This window comes from Protopterus annectens, chromosome 9.part0, assembly GCF_019279795.1.
Source record: "Protopterus annectens isolate FY-2018-M chromosome 9.part0, PAN1.0, whole genome shotgun sequence".
In the NCBI taxonomy this organism is placed as follows: Eukaryota; Metazoa; Chordata; order Ceratodontiformes; family Protopteridae; genus Protopterus; species Protopterus annectens.
In genome coordinates, this window is record NC_056743.1 from 1,126,768,995 (window position 1) to 1,126,790,989 (window position 21,995).

Here is a 21,995-nt window from a genome sequence, read left to right on the forward strand (position 1 = left end):
CATTCCACCCTCTGCTGTTGTGAGGGAATAGCAACTGGATGCACCCCTTAAAGAAACTTTACAATCTACATTAAGTATAAAATAAGGACTGATCCTCACTAAATGGAGCTATGCTTTTATGAAACACCAAATGACACTAACCGCATACAACAGAATAAAGCTTGTTTTTTATGAGGTAAAGATTCCCTCGGATAAGTACCCAAGAGGAGTATTTCAAAAAAAGCTTCACAGACCAACTTAAGAGGAAGAAGCAAAGCCAGCTAAGTCATAAAATGTAGATACTTGAACATCTGTAAATCCATAAGTTTACACAGTCAGTGGTATGTCAGTCTCTGTAGGGTAAGCCAACAATATCACAAAAGAACCTTATCTTAAGAGAGCTGCTTTCTTAACAGAAGTATACACATTTGCATGACCACCCTTCCAACTTTTGGAACTCCTTAGTAAGACTTGACTGAACCACAATTCTGCTACTAGTACAATTATAAAATGTAGGCAACACTAAAGAATCTACTTCAGTTACACAGTAGCTCAAGCTTATTATCTAAATACTAAAACAGTTCTATAGAATGTATGGCCACTGCTCACAGAATCCCATCCATCATAACCTACATACACCACTGCAAAAGGATATGGCTTCATTCTCTCAAAATGTATTGACTACTTATAACTCTGCACATAATTATTCATCCTCAAATCCTCATTCAAGGTAGATATGACCTTAGACTAATTAGTACAGCAATTAAAAGGGGAACAAATCACTAACGGGTGAAAACAACAAGGAAATATACCAATGCTGGGAACAGCAGAATAACAAGACAGGTGTGGCATCACGAAGTCAACAAATAAAGATAGGGATAGGTAGGCGAGTTACAGAAGCTGTCAATCAGTATAACTCAAAGAACAGAGAAATAGGAGAAGGATGTGGGACTTGCAGAAAGTCAACTTCAGAATGAAATCGAGCATCTTATGTGAAATACTGGGGGCAGACAGCATAGTAAATAGATATACTGGCAGCTTGCAGCAAGGTAGGACACTAGCAAGTTGCAAACCAAAGAATCAACAGAGGATGAAATATGGATGATACACAAAAGCATGACGAGTAAGAGGAAATTACAGACCTAGAAGGTTGGATAAACAAGCAACAGCAGTAAGGTGAAGATTTACAATACATGGATAGCAACTGTGAAGTAAGCTACAAAAGTTAAAATAGAAAAGAAAATGTTGGAGGAGAAGGGCATCAAAGGGTCAGATGCAGCACTGCTAGGGCAGCACTATCTTTTCTAATGAAAGCACTGGATTCCTCTCCTAAACAGAAACAGTATTTTTGCCAAGTATAATAAATTGAGCTTTGCAAACATAACTCTACAATGCTATTTCATCTAAAACAACAGCTAATACTTTAATAAAAAAGAATAAAAATGACGAAATACTGATCAACAAAAAATTTCTTCTATGACACAAATCATTAAAAATATTTTAAACTGAAACTAAATACTGTAAAAAAATACATAAATATATAAAAACTTGATACCTCAAAATAATTGTTTCCTTTAGTTAATGGGCGTGGTGCGACATAACAGCCAACTTCTTCAGAATCTCCATGATAGCTGCAAGGAAAAAGACAAACTTACATCACTACAAATCATTTTGAGACAGACAGGAACCCAGTTTTTCTGCAAGAAATGCATGCTGAATAAGCAACATGGCCTGTCTAGCAGGCATACATATTTAGTCTGGGATTTATTCCCCAGCATAAAATAAAGACTGTGCAGTCAACACCTAGGCACAATTTTTAGAAGTAAAATAATTACCAGTGTAAATTCTGAGTTAAATGTTGCACGAGTTAATGCTTAATGCTAGCCCGATTTATAGTAAACTAAAAGAAAATCTAATATTCAAAAAGATAAGACGGGCAAGTCCTCATTTTTGTAATGGAGCACTGCTAAATGATCTTGAAGAAAATAATCACTTGCATAAAACATTACATTAAAAGTAATGGACTGATGACAGAAAAAAATTGAGAATTCCTAACTGCAAGTTACTCCGTCCCAACCCACCTTTTCACTGCTGAAGGTTCATGGAAAAAACAACTTACAAAAAACAATACTATATTTCAAATAATAGATTGCTGGCACAAAAATAACTTCCCTAGACATTGTGAATTAATGAAACCTGCAGACATTTCTACTCTGTGTGCTAGTTAACTATGTGAGATTACTGGCATACATACCTCTCAACCTGGAAACATAAAAAATCTGGACAAAAGCCCATGAAAAGTAGGTACAACTAGCCAAAATCGGGATACTGATTAACAAAATTTGCATACACAATCATGTAATCCCACCCACTCCAATGGAATTGTGGGATACCAACAAGAAGATTGAAGTCACTAAATAATAATAAATAATGGCACTTATGGCAGACATTTGAATTTTAGACTTCATATCCCTCAGAAAATACATAATAATACAAAAAAAGAAGTTATGTCTTACCATAACATTCCATCTGTGCTGTACATCTTCTTTCATTCATCACTGATGGGTTCGGTTCCGAGCCCTCGGAACCGAGTTGGCCTATTACCAAGCGCCAGTCAAAAAAACTCTCGAGCTAAGTCTCTACCCAGAATGCCCTTCTCCCTGTTACCTTAGATCGAGTTTGCTAAGAAAAAGTAAGTAAAGCAGAGGCCACCTCTACGCAAGTACCCTAGGGCACCACTTAGACCCAAAGCATCCCTTAGGAGCCTTTGGAGGGGGAAGGAGGGTGGGAAGCGACGAATGAAATAAGATGAACAACACAGATGCTGTTAATCTTCTTTCCATTCATCACTGATGGGACGGAATCCCAAGCTACCTTGAGGTCCATGGGCGGCCCTTATGGAAGACTATTCCTGAGTACCATTGAGCAGAAGGCAGCTCTCCCTCTGGAGACCAGGTCCAATTTGTAATGATTGATAATGGTATGAGGCTTAGCCCAAGTAGCTGCTGCACAGATATCATCCATGGAAGCCCTGGAGTGGAACGCTATAGAAGTTGTCACAGATCTAGTGGAGTGGGCTTTGACTTCTGGCAAGGCTTCATTATGGAGGGAACAGGTGAAACATATGAGGTCCCTTAGCCATCTTGATAATGTAACCTTGAAAACAGCCTCCCCCATTTTGGGTCACAAAAAGGAAACGAAAGGCTGATCAGATTTACGGATAGGTTTGGTCCTGTCTAGGTAAAATCTAAATTGTCTATGTACGTCTAAGGAATGAAGGCAATACTCTCCTCTAGTGGCATAATTCAGAAAAAACACTGGTGATCAATGGAATGGTTAATAGAGAATTCAGAAGCAACTTTGGGAAGAAAGGATGGGTTCGTCCGAAGTGACACTGTCTTTATGAAGGACCAGGTACAGTCTCTTGATACACAATGCTTGCAGCTCTGAGACTCTTCTGGCACAGGTAATGGCTACCAGAAACAAAGATTTCCAAGACAAAACCTTTAGGTCACACTTAGTAGCAGGCTCAAAGGGTTTTTGAGTCAAAGACTGGAGAACTAAAGTGAGGTTCCATCGTTCCACGGGCTGTCTGAGAGGAGGCCTGGGATGAGAGGTCCCCTTGAGGAAAGCCTTGCAGAGGCATAAAAAAATAAGAGGGGTACCATCTATACCATTGTGAAAATTGGAAATTGGCACTAGATGCACTTGTACTGTAGAGGCAGAGGCTCTGTCAAAAAACTTAGCCAAGTATTGAAGCACTGCAGTAACTGGAGCCGAATACGGGTCTAGCATGTTATCCTTGGACCAGATGGAGAACCTTTTCCACTTATCCTGATATTGTCTTCTGGTGGATGGTTTGTGAGATGCCAAAATAATGTCTCGAACAGGGAAGGAGAGATTAGCTTGCCTGGCGACTAGTGGGAAGTGGAGAAACCAAGCTGTCAGCTTGAGACTAGACAGGCTTGGGTGACTCGACCCTTGGGGATGAGTAATCAGATCTGGTAGAGGGTCCGGAATCCATGGTGAGTATACTAGGTGAGGCTGAAGAAGGAGGAACCAAACTTACTGAGGCCAGAATGGGGATATGAGGATCACCTTGCATCTCAACAGAAGAGCTTTCTTTAGAAATTGTAGGATCAGAGGAATGGGATGATAGGCACAGAGAAGTCCCGTGGGCCAATCGTGGATCAGAGCTCCCCTCGGTAGCTCCCCCTCCAGGGGAAGTAGGGCAAAGTAGCTGCTGCACTTGGAGTTTGATGGGGAAGCGAAAAGATCGCAGCAAGGCTGATTGGCCCCAGTGGCTGAAGATTACAGACACCACCTCGGGGTTAAGGGACCACTCGTGGGGCATGAGGATGCATCTGCTTAGTTTGTCTGCAATCACATTGGAGTTCCCCGGGATATGCATTGCTATCAGGAAGCGGTTGGAAGCTATCGCCCACTGCCAAATTCTCATGGCTTCTTGACATAGGGGATAAAACTTGGTTCTGCCTTGCTTATTGATGTACCAGACCACTGACATATTGTCTGATTGAATTGCAATTGTCCCGGAAGGAAGAGAATAATGGAAGGCCTGCAACACTAAGCATGGCTCTCAGTTCCAGAACACTGATATGCAGGTGGACCTCTGAGGTGGACCTTGTGCCTTGGACAGTCTTTCCCTGGAAATGGCTCCCCCACCCGATCAGGGAAGCATTGCGATAACAATGGCTGGGGGGGTTGAAATGGGTGGCTCCACAGATCTACGTCTGGCCTCATCCACCAAAGCAGGTCCTGTATGCAGGAGCTTGTTATTCAAATCTTGTAATCCAGGGGATGACAGTTTGGGAACAACTGACAGAGAAAAAGCCATTGCAGAATCCGCATATGTAGCTTTGCTAGAGGCACTACTGGAAATGACACAGCCATAGAACCTAGGGCCTGAAGAACTTCCCTTGCAGAGGCTGTTTGGGAAAGAATCACCCGGGGTTGAAGCCTCAGTCAATGGAGTCTGTGAAATGGGAGTGATACCAGACAGGACTGAGTATTGAACACTGCTCCAATGAACTCTATTTGTTGTGTAGGGATAAGGTTTGATTTCTCCCAAAGTATTGTTATTCCAAAGAATTTTGCCAGAGAGAGAGTATGGTGTAGCGCTGTTACCAGAGGATGCCTGGTGGGGGCGGTAAAGAAGTCAGATGTCTAGATATGGAAACACCTGGAATCATTTTAGCCTCAAGTGAGCTGTTACCACTGCCATGCATTTCGTGAAAACTCTGGGGGCTGTACAGAGACCGAACAGCAGGGCATGGAATTGGTGAGGACTGGCTCCTAGCCAGAAACAAAGCAGACTCCTAGAGTGTTTGTCCATCTTGATGTGGTAATACGCATCCAAGAGATCTATACAGCACATCCAATCGCCTTCTCTTAAAAAGGGAAGGATGGACTGAACCGTGACCATCCGGAATTTGGTTTGGGTGACAGACTTGTTTAAATAGCGGAGATCCAAAATGGATTTCCAGTCCCCTGTCTTTTTTGGCACTAAAAAGAATTTCAAGTAAAATCTAGATCAGCACTGGTCTGGTGGGACTGGTTGGATTACTCCTTTTTGAGACTGCTTTATAATCTCTGAAGCTGCTTCTTCCCTTTGACTGGGTGGAACGCCGGGAAGTTTTCTTGGAAATTTTGAATGACAAGAAAAGGGAATGGTGTAACCTCTGGTGATAATGTTCTGCACCCAACGATCAGTGATGCTAGATTGCCAGGCAACTTGGTGCAGAGAGAAACGACCCCCAACTGCTTCCACAGGTAAGCAATCGGGCCACCCCTCAGGAGCGCTGATAAGGCTGTTCAAAGGAGGAGTCCCTGGAGTCTTAGCTGTGAGGACACCCTCTGCTCCTGTAGGGGCATCTTCTGGAATTGTTACCCCCTCTGCGTTTGGGAGTATCATCACCGCATGTGTCAATGAAGGGATTCTGAGATTTCTTATGCCACATTTTCCCACTCCTCTCATTCCTGGAGAAGCTACGTTGAGGGTTGGAAAACCATAAGCCTATGGCAGACAGGGTTTTTCCATCTTGTTCGCACCTGGTTAGTGTGTCGTTCACTTTAGAACCAAAAAGGGAAGAAGCTTCTATGGGAGCATTCAGAAAGGAAGACTTGAAGGGATCCGCGAGGTCACAAATGCACATCCAGGCAAGACGCCTCATAACAGTGCCCGGACCTGCTGTCTAGCTGCCCCTTTGATCGCATGTGAGATCAACCTCATGGACGAGTTGGATATTGACTCCAGGGTTGTCAGCTGCGAGGCCACTTTGTCCCTGACCTCATCAGACAACTGTCCTGTGAGCATCCCAGAGAGTTTGGAGATCAGGTCCCTCTGCAGCCTCGTAAAATGTGCCAGATAATTCAGGGATTGTATAGCAAAAGTCCCTGAAGCAAAAACATGCTTCCCAAATCTGTCCACCGCCTGGGACTCCATGTTGGGTGGGTGGACAGTGGGACTCTCCTCAGCCAAGTCCTTTTTTGTGGCCACCGGCACCACCATAGCATCAACTGGTAAACTCTTTGGACCAGTGTGGGTTCTCCTCAGGAGGGGAAAGAATTTTGTCTCCGGGGGATCGCCTCAATGGAATCAGGATTCTTCCACACGCTGCACGACGAGCTTGTCGGCAGGCGGGATCACTCAAGAGGTAGAAGGCTGAGCATAAAAAGCCTGCAGGAACACGGACTCCTCAGATGAAGGGTGGAGGGCTTCCAGTCACCTCTCTGCTTTAACATCTCCAGGATGTCTTCACCATCATCATAATCAGTGTCTTCCATTAAAGACTCCTCAGGTGAGTCCACATGCTTCCTCTTGCACGTCTTCTTACGAGGGGTATCCTCAGTGGGGGTCTCTGAGGAGGACTCAGAAGAGTGGGTACCCTGAACAGGGGTGTCCTGCGGCTTCTCAGCCCGGTGTCCCGGTGGGGGGGGGGTCTGTGACAGCTGTAACTCAGGGGGTGAAAACTGGGGTTCTGACATCAAAGGAGTGCTACCAGAAGCAAGAATCCTCTCCATCCCGCATAAGGCAGTCCTGCCAGAAGAGGGATGGAAGCCCAGAACCGAAAAAGACAACCTTGGGACCGGGATCACACCCCGCTACCACAGACCCCCCCCCCCACGGATGGAGCCTCAAGCAGGATCGGCGCGGATGTGGTCATTGGTGCTGAGGGAGGAACCAAGGAGAGAGTCGGCACCATACCCCAGGCCAACGCTCCCATTCCCCAATCCCCAGATTGAAGAAAGACTGGTTCGGCGGGAACCGAAAACCAAAGGGACAAACTCAGAGCCAGAGTGAGATGTACCATAGGCGCAGAGGAGATGGGTTCCAAGAAGGATGTCAGAGCAGAAGGCTTCAGAACCAAGATGGTCAAAGGAGGAGTGCAAGATGGAGTCCGTAATTAAGGCAACCCAAATCCTGTTGGTGGATGGGTCTTAGAAAGTGGGGGAATCCCCCTGGCTACCAACAGCTGGTCTACAAGACTTACCACGTTATGTTCCGAAAGGCTCCATGTGGATCTAGTGGATACTCCAGACGGAGAGTCAGGACAACCGAAAAAAGGGCAATACGCTTGGCCTAGAAACAGGTCTACAGAGGGGGAGTATAGGGTCCATGGTGCAAGGTTTGCTGGCACTGAAGTCTCTAGTTTGAGACCGGAAGCAAAGGGATCAGATCCAGTGAGGTTGATACAACGCTCAGTGCCGAAGTGGCACTCAGAGCCAAAATGGAAACTGATGGCATAGTTGAAGGTGTGCCCTGAGGCGAAATAGCTACAGGTGCTAAAGATGGAATAGGCATAGTAAGATCTATGATTGGTGCTGGAGGCAAGACTGGTGCCAAAACAGGTGTCGGTATCGAAGGTTTTGAGATGGTGGGAGCCGAGGAAGGCAGAGCCGAAGAGGCAGATTTATGCTCGATGATAACTTAGGGACCTTAGATTTCCCAGGCTTGCTCTGATCACCCGATGGTGAAGGAACAGAATGGGATTCCTTTTGTCTTTAGAAGGAGGGGCTGAGATCTCCATCGCATAAATGGTCTCTGAGAAGGGAGACTTGAGTAGCCCCTTCAGAATGAGTTTATTTTTGCGCTCATTAAGAGTGAGTTGGCTGAAGCTCTGACAAATATCACATAGAGGCTGCACCGAAAGGTGGACCACTCCCACACAGTATACACAGCCATCATGAGAATCACTGTTAGGTAACTTGCCTTTACAAGAAGTACAATGCTTAAAGCCTGAAGTACCCTTCTTATCCGACATCTTGGTATAAAAAACACCACAACCAACTGTATAATCCAACTTTAATGAAGTCAACTCCATTCAAAAAATTATAAAATACCAGCAATATAGCAATACACTTGCATGAAGAAAAGAAAGGGAAACACCAGAATAAAGATAAAAGCTAACAGATTAAACAGGAGAAACAATACCAACTATGGTATTGAAGAAATACCACAAGGGTAAGGGAAAAGGCCGTACCAACAATGGTACTTGAAGTTTACCAATGGTAACAATGGGTAGAGTGGAAAGAATAAGATTAGGCAGAAGAAACTACACTAGCAATACTGAGAAGTTATGTACCTACCATAACGTTCCATGTTAGTTGTCTTCTCTCGCCTTCTTTCTTGCTTGATGGGTTCGGAGCCAATCCTCGGCTCCGACTCGGCACTTTGCTAAGCTCGAGTGTCACTTTTACCAGCTCGAGGCAGCCCCATATCCCATGATGCAAGGCGGTAAGTACCCAGATCTCGTTTTGTACCTATAGGCAATAACACCTAGCACAAAAAACTTCCCAGAAGGAAAGAAAGGCAAAAAGCCTAAAGGATGGGCTATAAGGAAGACCAGACAACTAGCTGGTCTTAAGAAGCAATCTTCCATATAGGGAGAAAAAGGTCTGTCCAGGCCAGGGGGCAGGAGGGAGGGTCGCAAGAAAGAAGGTTGAGAGAAGGAATAGACCGATGCAGCTGACCCGATTGGTGAATCAGAAGGTCTGGCACTGGGTCCAGATGCCACGGCTGCACCAATAGGTGACGATGGAGGAACGGAAACCAAATTTGTCGAGGCCAATAGGGAGCAATGAGAATCATTTTGGCTCTCAAAACGGTGGCTTTCTGGAGTACCTGTGGAATCAACGGAAAGGGAGGAAAGGGAGGAAAGGCATAAAGAAGTCCCTGGGGCCAATCCTGGGTTAGAGCGTCTCTGGGGGGATGGCCTGGCAGTGGGAAGAGAGAAAAGAAGTCTGGGCATTTGCTGTTTTGGGGAGTAGCAAAAAGATCGCAACATGGGCGGCCCCATTCTAGAAAAATATCCTCCACTATAGATTGTTTGAGAGACCACTCGTGAGGCATGAGAATAGCTCTGCTCAATCTGTCCGCTAGAATGTTGGTTTTCCCAGGGATATGCGTTGCTACCAGAAACCGATGAGAGGAGATCGCCCATTGCCAAAGTCTGAGAGCTTCTCGACACAAGGGGTAGGACTTGGTTCCGCCCTGTTTGTTGATATACCATACTACAGACATGTTGTCTGTGTGAACTGCAATTGTTCCACAGGGAAGAAAGTCGTTGAGGGCTTGCAACGTTAAAAGCACTGCTCTCATCTCTAGGACATTTATGTGCAGGTGGTATTCGAACGGTTGCCAAGTCCCATGAACCATCCTGCCCTGATAATGACCCCCCCACCCGATCAGGGAGGCGTCCGTAGTGACTGTGGCTACCGGGGCCGGGGATACAAAGGGTCTGCCTTGATGAATCTGGGGAGAAGAAATCCACCATGATAGATGATTCTTGCAAATTTGTGTCACCAGGATTTGGTGACGCATGGGAAGTTGTTGGTAAGACCACTGGGTGAACAACATCCATTGAAGAAGACGCATGTAGAAGCGGGCCAAGGGAAGAAGGGTAATGGCCGCAGCCATGAGGCCCAACATCTTCAGAACCATTCTGGCTTGCACCTTTTGCTGGCAAGGATGATCCGCACGTGACTTTGGATATCTGAGATTCTTTGGTCTGTGAGGGTTGCTGACATCCGAACAGTGTTTAAGTTTGCGCCTATGAAAGTAATAGACTGGCAGGGCAATAAGGTGGATTTTTCGTAGTTGATCGAAATTCCTAATTGAGTGCAGAGATTTAGGGTGTAATCCCTGGCTTGGAGAAGTTGATGCCTGGTGGTGGCTGAAAGGAGCCAGTCGTCAAGATACGGAAACACCTGGAATCCTTGACGTCTCAGGTGAGCCGTGACCACTGCCATACATTTGGTGAACACTCTGGGGGCTGTAGTGAGACCAAAGGGCAGGGCTCTGAATTGAAAATGACTGGACCCCAGCCGAAAGCGGAGAAACCTTCTGGAGCGTCTGTGAATTTTTATGTGATAGTACGCGTCATGAAGGTCTATTGAGCACATCCAGTTGTCCTTGTCTAGAAAGGGCAAAATTGATTGAAGTGTGACCATTCGAAATCTTGTCTTTCTCACAGACTTGTCGAGTCTGCTGAGATCCAATATTGGTCTCCAGTCTCCCGTCTTTTTGGGGACCAAAAAGAATCTTGAGTAGATTCCGGGCTCTGAATGGTCTGTTGTAACTGGCTGAATGGCCCTTTTTTGTAGAAGCTTTGATACTTCTAACTTTGCAATTTCCCTTAGACCGGGTGGCACATCTGGAAGGGAATTTTTGTGAGTGAAAGGACTTTCCTCGAAAGGAATCTTGTAACCCTCGGATATGATCGACTGTATCCATCTGTCTTGAGAGAGGGAACGCCAGGCTTCTGGGTACAGCAATAGTCTTCCCCCGACTGCCTCCAAGGATGGACAGCCGGGGCAACATCTCAGGGATGCTGGAAGGGCTTGTCAGAGAGAGGCTCTCTGCTTCCCTGGTTTTGTGGACCCCCTCTGCCTCTAGAGCGTCTGTTATTATTACCCCTCTGCCTCTAGGGGTAAACTGACCACGTGCGTCTGGCGTGACTCCCTGGGATTTACGGAACCACATTTTTACGCCCTTCTGACCTTTGGGGGTAAGGTCTAGAGGGGGTAGAAAAACGGACCCCTACAGCAGAAAGAGTCTTGCCGTCCTGCTCACACCTGGTCAATGTATCCTTCACTTGAGGGCCAAACAATGCTGACCCATCAAAGGGAGAATTCGTGAAGGACGCCTTAAAGGGATCTGCAAAATTACAGAGCCGCATCCAGGATTGACGTCTAAGAGCCACTCCTGTACCCGCGGCTCTACTCGCTCCATCTGCTGCATACGAGATCAATCGCATGGAGGAGTTAGCTATAGAATTAAGGATTCCTAGCTGAGAAGCAATCTTTTCTTGAGCCCCTGCAGCCGTAGGATCCTGCACTACTTCACCTAGTTCCTTAAGGATGTCCCTTTGGAGTCTGGTGAAGTGACATAAATAGTTCAGCGAACGCATGGCAAAGGTCGCTGAGGAGAACATCCGCTTACCATACCTATCCATGGTCCTAGAATCCTTATTAGGAGGATGGACTGGTACGGAAGGATCTGCAAGTTCCTTCTTAGTGGCGGCCACCACCACTATGGCATCAACAGGGACACCTTTTGTAAGGAATTGCTTTTCAGAAGGGGCTGTAATAAATTTAGATGGCCTCCTAGGAACTGGCTCTACAGAATCAGGAGCAGCCCAAGCCTTTCGAGCAATAACCTCCATAAGGGGGTCGAAAGGTGGAGACACCCAGGAGGTGGAGGGTCGAGATCCAAACCCCTCTAGGTATACAGACTCATCCTCGGAGGGATTTATGGAGGGCCAGTTTCCCCTCTGTTTTAGGAGTTCTAGGATGTCTGAAAAGGAGAGGGGGATCTTGGGAATCCCTCTGACTCATCTAAGTCGGTATCTGAAGTGGTAGACTCAGGGGAGTCCAGGTGTTTCCTCTTACAAGTCCTCTTGCGCGGAGGATCTGCTGACTGGTCAGGAGAATCCTCGGAAGAGGGGGTTCTTCCCAGTGGGGAAACCTGAGGCGGTGGATCTCTAGGTCCGGGAGCAAGAGAGATGGAAGAGATATCGACAGGCACTGCAGAGGGAGGAGCTAAGGGAATAGACTGCTGACTGAGCCCAGTGGCCAGCACACTCTTCATCACCTCGAAGGCCCCCCTCCCAGGGAGATCCGAGAGAACCCGTTCCGAAGAAACTGGGACTCCTGGGCCCACCGAAAGGGAAGGCTCCGAGGCAGATGTCGGAGCCGAGCTCACCAAGGCCGAAGCTCCAAGGGGAAGAGCGGGGTCGGACAAAGGTCCGATGCCACTCACCCCCTCGGAGGAGACCAGGGAAGCCCGACCACCGAATCGCTTCAAGGAAGGTCTCGAGGAGGAGATAAGAGTAGATGCTGAGGGTGCAGAAGGAGGGGGTATCTGCCCCTCAACCATAGCCGTAACTATTCCCGTAGACTCCAGCTCCAAACTCTGTCGTAGAGTCGAAGGAGGAACTTGAAGGGGGTGTGGACTAATAGTCGTCTGTTGAGACGGACTATGAAGCATCTGGGCCAGTGCCCGTGATTTTAATAATCTACTTACCACCCTCTCAAAATCATGGACAGATAACTTGGACGACCTAGATGATCGGCTCTGATGGCTCCGTTCTGAAAGAAGAGGTGATGCCGGAGCCGACAGAATCGGTTCCAAAGAGGGGGACCTGGACCTCTTCCTCGAAGGAACCATCGGAGCCGACAAACCCACTGATCCAGTCAGAGCCGATAACTTTTCGGCTCCGAGAGAAGATCTAGATGCATCGGCTCCAGCCGGAGCCGATGCAGGCATCGAAATAGCGGTGTCGGAGCCGATCGGCGCCGACACCGAAGCCTGGGCCACATGGTGGTCGGAGCCAGTACTCGGAACCGACACCAAAGTGACCATAGAAGATTTAGTCAAGGATGGATCGGCTCCAGCCGGAGCCGATCTCGACTCCGACACAGTCGGAGCCAAGGCCGAAGGCTTTGGAACAGAAGCCTGGGCCTTAGACTTGGAAGGCTTTCCCGGAGCCGATTTGGCCGGGGAGCCCTCCGGTTTAAGGAGTCCCCTCAAAATGAGTTTGTTTCTCCTTTCCTGCAGGACTCTCTGGCTAAAAGAGTGACATATTGCACAGGAGTCCTGCAGGTGGAGAGGTCCCAGGCAGTATAAACAAGAAGTGTGACCGTCTGTCGGAGACATTTTCTGACAGCACGAGTCACACTTCTTAAAGCCGGAGACCCTCTGCTCTTTGGACATAGTGGATAAAAAACACAGTACACACACAGTCCCAAACAAACAATTAAAATTAAAGTAAAAGCAGTAAAAACCTACACACACACACACACACCCTGACAGGGGGGGGGTGGGAGGGAAGGAAGGCGTGACTAAAAAAATTAAGGAGGAAGGATAATTTTAGTAAAAAAGGGGCTTACAACTAACTGAAAAAGAAGGAATTCTAAGAAAAATTAGTTTAACAGTGAAAAGGGGCTAATAGCAGTTTAAATTTAAACACTTACCAGGAGCTGGTAAAAGGAGGACCTCATCAGCGAAGCGGCAAACGAGATCTGGGTACTTACCGCCTTGCATCATGGGATATGGGGCTGCCTCGAGCTGGTAAAAGTGACTCTCGAGCTTAGCAAAGTGCCGAGTCGGAGCCGAGGATCGGCTCCGAACCCATCAAGCAAGAATGAAGGCGAGATTGACAACTTAACATTAATAGTTTAGTAAGATATGAAGATATCCAAAAAAATTTCTCACAAATATCAAAAAAGATTTCACTTAGCTGAGAGCTCGACTGAAACACGGCTTCACAGCTATGTGGCAAACGAGATCTGAGGTAACAGGGAGAAGGGCATTCTGGGTAGGGACTTAGCTCCAGAATTTTTTTGGCCGGCACGGGCTTGGTAATAGGCCGACTCAGAGCTGGATCCATCAGTGATGAATGGAAAGAAGATTAAGAACATCAGATCCTGTTATTCTAGCAACTATCTGGCAATATTTAAAATCTGTCCTTATTTTTGGGCCTTTGTCCACCATTATTTTTGGCTTTGTTCAGATTTTTTGCTCTAAGAGATTGAGAGGTGTATGGTATAACACCTTGAAGAACTGCTTACGAAACACAACAGAAATGATTTAGCATATTAAAATGGTTTCATATTTACTATATACTGAAGCATGTTCTGCTTAAAACTACAGTCATACGAAATTCCAAAGTGTCATAATAGTTCACACACAAAAATAATAAACTTTGTATGGATTCTACTGCATTTGTATACTGCTGAAAAGAAGCCCTCAGGCCTGACTTGTGTCTAACACAATCTGTGTTAAAATGATTCAGAACATGTAGTTGCTACAGGTCTAACACGCATCTGTATATGTTGCGATATCTTTCATTTGTTTGCTTGTGATCTTTGAAACAGAGTCATGTAGGGCTTGCAGTGCACCTGAAACAACTGCATTTGCATGTAAATTCTGGTGGAATTAGATGCAAAAATAAGTGCATCACTGTGTATTGTGCATGGCTGAAGATTATACTATGAAACTACATTAAAAGAGTTCTTGTCTTACATTCCATTGACCGTTACCTTGCCAAGTCATGTGTGATCTTTTATATACTGTGTGCGTAAAGTCTACAGTGCAGCAGTATATTTTAAGTCACTTACATGTAATGATTTCCATTATGTGTGAGAGCAAGTGCTTCATTAGTGGAATGCACTGAAGTAGCCTTTTCATTTGCTGGCAGCAACTCGGTTATTGTAAACCACTCAGCTTTCCCAAGCAATGTGCTCCAGTGTGGTACAGAACTATTAAGAGTTCCTGGAGGAGGGCTAATAATCATGATAGAAAACTATGCATTGCCATCATATCCATAATAGTATGCTTCCATGCATTTCATGAATAGGTATTCTTTCCCGTCGTCATTCAGCACAATTGTTAACACTTTCACTCACAGATCTGCACAGACAGGATTTTATTTACCTTTTAGTTCATGCCACCGTCACTGACAGTATTCATTATTTCATTGCTTTCTCTATTCTCGTCTTACTAAATGTACTGCAGGCACAGCCAAGTATACGATGGATGGATGGTATATTTTCCTACTGGTTACCCTGCCACTGTGTGACTCACAACTGCTTTATAAAAAGTGAGCGGCTGGGGCATAAAAAGGGAGATCTATTCCACATTCAAACTGTTGAAAGGGAGCTAAGCCCTCCTACTGGCTGACTCATCTCCTTCACGCCTCTCCATTCATATGTTGCTCTAAGAGACTGAGAGGTGCATGGTACAATACCTTGTAGAACTGCTTAAGAAAGGCAACACAAATGACTTAGCATATTCATACATACATCAGGACTTCCAAGCCAGAAAAAAACACTACGGTAAGGAAACTCACGGGACCCAAAGTGATCTGATGATGTTTTTAAGCAAACAAAAAGCTACCTGCCGAGATAGCAAGGCATACACTATCCTTATGCTCCAAAAAGGTAGAAAAAATCACTGCTTCCACAATGAAACAATTTAATGCATAAACACTTTCATTTTGTTAATAGCCAAAACTTCTTCAGATATAAGGATAGTGTATGCCTTGCTATCTCAGCATGTAGCTTTTTGTTTGCTTAAAAAGTTTGTTTGTTTCTTGTTTTGGAACTTGATCTGATGATGGACCTTACTACAGGGACAAAAGCACTTATCTTTTAACTTGGATTTTTAAATTTGCAATTTGTATTGTGTCTTTTGGATTAAAGTACTGTGCATGTGTACTGTCTATTTGTACTTTGGGTCCTGTAAGTTTCCTTGCGTAACATTTTTACACATCAGGACTTCGTCCAAAGTTCTCCGCAAAGGTGCCTGTCTGTTCTCTTTTAGGGTAATCATAACCAAGCAGCAAAGCTCTACAACAGGAAGAACCTGCAGTGAGTGCTCATGGCTTCTGCTTTGTTACTTCATTTTTAAGTCCATCCAATATCCACGAAGGCTACAGCACCTACACAGACACTGTCCTACTTTTGCAGAGCGGTAATTTGCTCTAAAAAAATTACCCGGTTCTCTTCATCTTTAGAAATGGTATACATTTACCTAATATTTGTACTATGACAAAAAATAACTTACATCACCCCAGCATCAGTGTGGTTTTATACAGAAGCTTGTGGTGCTTATGTAGCCCCTTCTCAGTATGCAAAGTGTTCCCTTTTGTATCACACAATTTCTCTATGTCTGACAGTAAATGGACATCTGTGTCACAGCAAGACACGTTAAAGAAAAATTGGGAATAGAGGGGGCCACTCGGAAATTCGTGACACCTCATTATTTTGCCCTCAAAATTGGTAAATACTGAGGAATTCGATAAGGTTGAGAGGTATGCTGGCATATTTTGCTGAGATTTTGACAATGTCTAGAATGCTGACTATTTTAACTCCTTGAAACTGGCTGCAAACAAGCTGCTATACTGATCAATTATTAAAGTAGTTATTAATCAGGCATCTTCAATTGTTAAGACATTTGAGTATATTAGTATAAAATTCCTCCCTATCACTGTAATCGCATACATTGACATCAGCATGAATTCAAAAGAAATCACTACTTTTTTCTAATCTGATCAATTTCTATACCAATGTAACTGATGCTCTAAAGAAATGTTTGCAGGCAGACATTACCTTTGCTAACCTGACCAAGGCATTCTACAGTATACCATACCAGAAAAAATGCTTTTGAGCACAATGTTAACAAAATAAAAACTTTTAATACAGGTTAAACACTTTTGTTCTCACTTACAGAACTCCTTCATAACCAATTAAATCACTGGCCAATACTTCTAAAAGAAAAAAAATTAATTCATCACGGATGGGTTCGGTTCTGAGCCCTTGGAACCAAGCCGGCCTAATACAAAGCTCCCACCAGCCAAAAAAACTCTCGAGCTAAGCTATTACCCACAGTGCCCTTCTCCCTGTTACCTCAGATCAGGTTTGCCCATCTTGTACTAGTAAAGCAGAGGCCATTTTTGCGCAAATGTCCTAATTTACCACTTGGACCCAAAGCATCCCCCAGGAGCCTTTGGAAGGGGAAAGAGGGTGGGAGGTGATGAATGAAAGAAGATCAACAACACAGATGGAACGTTATGGTAAGACATAACTTCTTTATCTGATGTTGTTAATCTTCTTTCCATTCAACACTGATTGGACAGAATTCCCAGTTACCTTGTGTTCCCTGAGCGGCCCTTATGGAAGAACTTCCTGATCACCATTAAGCCGAAGGCAGCGCTCCCTCTGGAGACCACATCTAATTTGTAGTGATTAATAAAAGTGTGGGGGTTGGCCCATGTGGCTGCTGCACAAATATCATCTATAGAGGCTCTTGAATGGAAGGCTACAGAAGTTGCCATGGATCTGGTAGAATGGGCTTTGACCTTTGTGGGACAGTTTTTTTCGCAAGTGAATAGATGTAGCATATGCAGTCCCTTAGCCATTTCGATAAAGTGACCTTGGAGATAGAATTTCCAATTCTAGTCCCAGAGAAGGAAATGAAAAGCAGGTCAGTTTTACGCATTGCTTTGGTTCTGTCCAAATAAAACCTCAGTTGTCTGTGTACATCCAAAGAATGTAGACAGTATTCCCCTTTATTAGTAAAATTTGGGAAAAATACTGGCAAATCAATGGTCTGATTGATGGAAAAATCTGAAATAACTTTTGGGGAGAAAAGATGGTTTTGTCCGGAGTGATACTGTGTCCTTGTGGAAGATTAAGAAGAGCCTTTTAATACATAATTAATCCAAACTAAAAACCTCATCAACAGCAGCCGACCTACTCCCCAGCTATTTCTTGAAACTCACAGCAGATGCTATTGCTATCCCAGTCTCCACTCTCATAAACAGATCAATTGTTGAAAACTATGTGCCCAAACTCTGGACAATATCCTATGTTACACCCATGCATAAAGGCAGGACCTCCACTGAACTTAATAACTACAGACCCATTGCTTTACTCTTCCCCCTGGCCAAAATCCTAGAAAAATGCATCCATACCCAGATGCTAAACTATCTCCTAGACAGCAACATCCTGTCACCTACTCAGCATGGTTTCAGACCTGCCCATAGTACCACTACAGCTCTCCTCTGCTTCACAGACACAGTAAACCGTCTCAAAAATGAAGGCCTACAAGTGTCAACTCTTTTTTTTGGATATGTCCAAAGCATTTGACACAGTCTCACACCAAATCCTGCTAAACAAACTAAACCAATATCATCTATCAAATTCTACTCTTACCTGGGTCCAAAGCTACCTAACTGACAGGTACCAAGCTGTGAAATGGGAAAAGTCTCTCTCTCCTCAGCTACCCATAACTATAGGAGTCCCACAGGGTTCTATCTTAGGACCACTACTATTCACAGTCTTCACAAATGACCTCCATACCTCCACACAGCATGCATCTATAATTCAGTATGCAGGTGACACTACCTTAATCTGTGCTGCACAAAACATTCCCATCCTCCTGCAAACAACTCAACTAGCATTCTCTGATGTTGAAAACTACCTTACCAAAGCCCAACTTATCCTCAATCCAAAATAAACTCAGCTTATGATTATAACAAGTTCTAACAAAAACACTAACAGTCAATTCACTATCTACCCCACAAATGCTACTCCAATTGCTCCAGTGGCACAGGCTAAGCTATTGGGAATAACCATAGACTCCCACCTAAAATTTGATAGTCATCTCAACTTAACTATTAAAAAAGTACATGCCAAACTGGGGTTACTCTACCGTATCAAACCATTTCTTACCAACAACACAAGATCAGCCATTGCTCGCTCCCAACTTCTATCCACCCTACTCTATGCATCTCCCATTCTGACTAATCTCAACAAAACTGAACTAAGCAAAATGGAAGCCTGCTATAACAGAATTGCCCGTTTTGCTGCAAATTGCTAATATAGAACTCATCACTGTACTGCTTTGAGACAGCTCCACTGGCTTGAACTGCGCAGCCTCCTAACCTACAATCAGCTCTGCCTCTGTCATTCTATCTATTACCTCCCCAATAAGTGTCCTGCCCTCAAAAACCTAGTACAATATCACTCAGCCAAAAGGCCTCTTAGATCATCAAGCAAACTACTACTAGAAGTCACAAACAGCTACAATAGCTTTGGAGATGCACTATATAGCAGTTCCGTGGCTATAAAATGGAACTCTGTCCCTACTAACATTCAAAACACATCATCCAAAGCCTCATTTAAAGACCTCATCAGGCAACATCTCAAGCAAAGTTGGCAGTGCCATGATTGCTCACCAGGGTAGTGAAAGCGGATAACATATACATACTAAATCTAGAGCACTTGATAATAGTTTTCAATCTTACTCACAAACACTGGCTAATCTACAATGTATGTACTTGTACCTGTGTACTATGAATGTATTCTACCTATGTTCCAAAGGAATGGTTTGATACGGTAGAGTAACCCCAGTTTGGCATGTACTTTTTTGTGTGTATACACTGATCATGTCTAAATAACTAAATCGGTCTGTAATTTTTCTTTGTGGAGCTTTTCTCCCCGGGCCTCTGCTGAAAAAGGGCCTTTTTGGCTCAGTCAGACACCCCCAGTTAACAAATGGAAAATAAATAAATAAATAATGCCTGAAGCTCTGAAATTCATCTGGCTGACGTGATGGCTACCAGGAAGAGACTTCCAAGATAAAAATTTGAGGTCACACTTTGCTGCAGGTTCAAAAGGAGATTGAGTTAAGGACTGAAGAACTAACATAAGGTTCCATGATTCTATAGGTTGCCTGATTGGAGGCCTAATGTGAGATACCCAATTAAGAAAGATTTTGCATAACCAAAGAGAAATGAGGGGAGAGTTATCCTAACCATCATGAAAATTAGAAATAGCCACAAGATGCACTCCTATGGTAGAGGCTGCAGCTCCATCTTTGAAGAACTTTGACAGATATTGTAAGACTGCTATAACTGGAGAAGAGTATACCCTTCTTTTCTTAGGCCAAATAGAGAACCTCTTCCATTTGTCTAGGCATAGTCTTCTGGTGGATGCTTTGTGTGAGGCCAGGACAATGTCATGTACAGATAAGGGGAGATTATCCTGCCTGGCGATTAACGGAAGTGGAGAAACCAAGCTGTCAGCTTGAGGCTGGACAGGTTCGGATGACTCAACAATTGGGGGTGAGAAATCAGGTCTGGAAATGGGTCCAGAATCCACGGTTGACATAACAGATGAGACAGAAGGAAGGAGAATGAAACTTGCAGAGGCCAAAAAGGGGCTATGAGGATCACTCTTCATTTCAACCGAATAGCTTTCTTCATGAAATAGGGAATCAGAGGGATGTGGGGATAGGCATATAGCAGTCCTGTGGGCCAATCGTGAATCACAGCATCCCTCGGGGACTCCCCCTGTGGGGGAAACAGGGCAAAATAGCTGCTGCATTTGTTTTTTGACAGGAAGGCAAATAGGTTGCAGTAAGGCTGGCCCCAATGGCTGAAAATTTTTCACCGCTACTTCTGGATTGAGGGACCACTCGTGAGGCAGGAGAATACATCTGCTCAATTTGTCTGTAATCACGTTGGAATTCCCAGGGATATGCATTGCTATCAGAAAGCGGTTGGAAGCTATCGCTCACTGCTAAATTCTCATGACCTCTCGACACAGGGAATAGGACTTTGTTCCTCCTTGCTTGTTGATATACCAGACTACTGACATGTTGTCTGACTGAATTGCGATTGTCCCTGAAGGAAGGAAGAACAGACGGGAATGCTTGCAATGCTAACAGCACCGCTCTCAGTTCTAGAAGACTGATATGCAGATTGGCCTCCAAAGTGGACCATGTGCCTTGAACTGTCTTTCCCTGGAAATGGCCCCCGACCCTATCAGGGAAGCATCCTTGGTCACAATGGCCTTGTGTCAGGGGGGATGGAATGGGCGGCTCCAAAGTTCTGTGTCTGTCCTCATCCACCAAAGAAGGTACTACGTGCAACAATTGGTTATCTGAATTTGAAAACATAGAGGGTGGTAATTCGGAAACCACTGAGACAGCAGTAGCCATTGAAGTATTCGCATATGCAGTTTCGCAAGGAGCACTATTGGAATGGAAGCTGCCAGGGATCCTAAAACCTGAAGAACCTCCCTTGCTGAGGCTTTGTTTTGACAGAATATCAACCAGAGCTAGAGCCTCAATTTCTGAAGTCTGTGAGCTAGGAGAGACACCAGACAAGAACAAGTGTCGAAGACTGCTCTAATGAACTCTATGTTCTGAGTCGGAACAAGGTAGGATTTTTTCCAGTTTATCGTTATTCCCAAAAATCTCACCAGGGAAGGAGTCTACTGCAAGGCTGTTACCAGAAGATGCTTGTTGGGGCGGTAAGGAGACAATCGTCCAAATAGAGAAACACCTGGAATCCTTGCAGCCTCAAGTGAGCTGTGACTGCTGCCATGCACTCTGGAGGCTGTAGAGAGTCCAAACAGCAGGGCACAAAACTAGTAGTGATTGGCTCCTAGCCGGAAGCGAAGTAGACTCCTGGAGCGTTTGTCCATTTTGATGTGGTAATACGCGTCCCAGAGATCTATCGAGCACATCCAATCGCCTTCCCTTAGAAAAGGGAGAATGGACTGAACCATGACCATCCGGAATTTCATTTGGGCAACAGACTTGTTTAAATTGCTGAGATCCAGAATTGGTCTCCAGTCCCCTGTCTTTTTTGGTACCAAAAAGAATCTTGAGCAGAATCTGGATACACATTGGTCTGGTGGGACTATTTGGATGACTCCTTTTTTGACACAGCTTGTTTATTTCTGCAGCTGCTTCTTCCCTTTGACTGGGTGGAACATCAGGAAGTTTTGTCGGAAGTTTTGGGTAAGTGTTGACGGGAATGGTGTAGCCCCAGTACTACAGGTGCCAAGATGGGGGGTTCCGAAAGGGATGTCAGAGCTAAAGACTTTGTGACTGGTATGATCAAAGGAGGAAAGTAGGACGGAGAAACCAACCCAAGTCCTGTAGGTGTATGGGTGATAGACAGAACGAGTATCCCCTTGGC

At 44.8% G+C, this 21,995-nt stretch overlaps 1 protein-coding gene across 1 annotated transcript in view; it reads right to left on the reverse strand.

Annotated features, from left to right (window-relative positions):
• SPRYD3 (SPRY domain containing 3) overlaps nucleotides 1–21,995 on the reverse strand; it is a 2,261,394-nt gene that overhangs the window by 1,452,228 nt on the left and 787,171 nt on the right. The window contains 1 exon segment of the mRNA XM_044083977.1: nucleotides 1,535–1,610. Within this exon segment, the coding sequence (XP_043939912.1) occupies nucleotides 1,535–1,610 (76 nt within the window).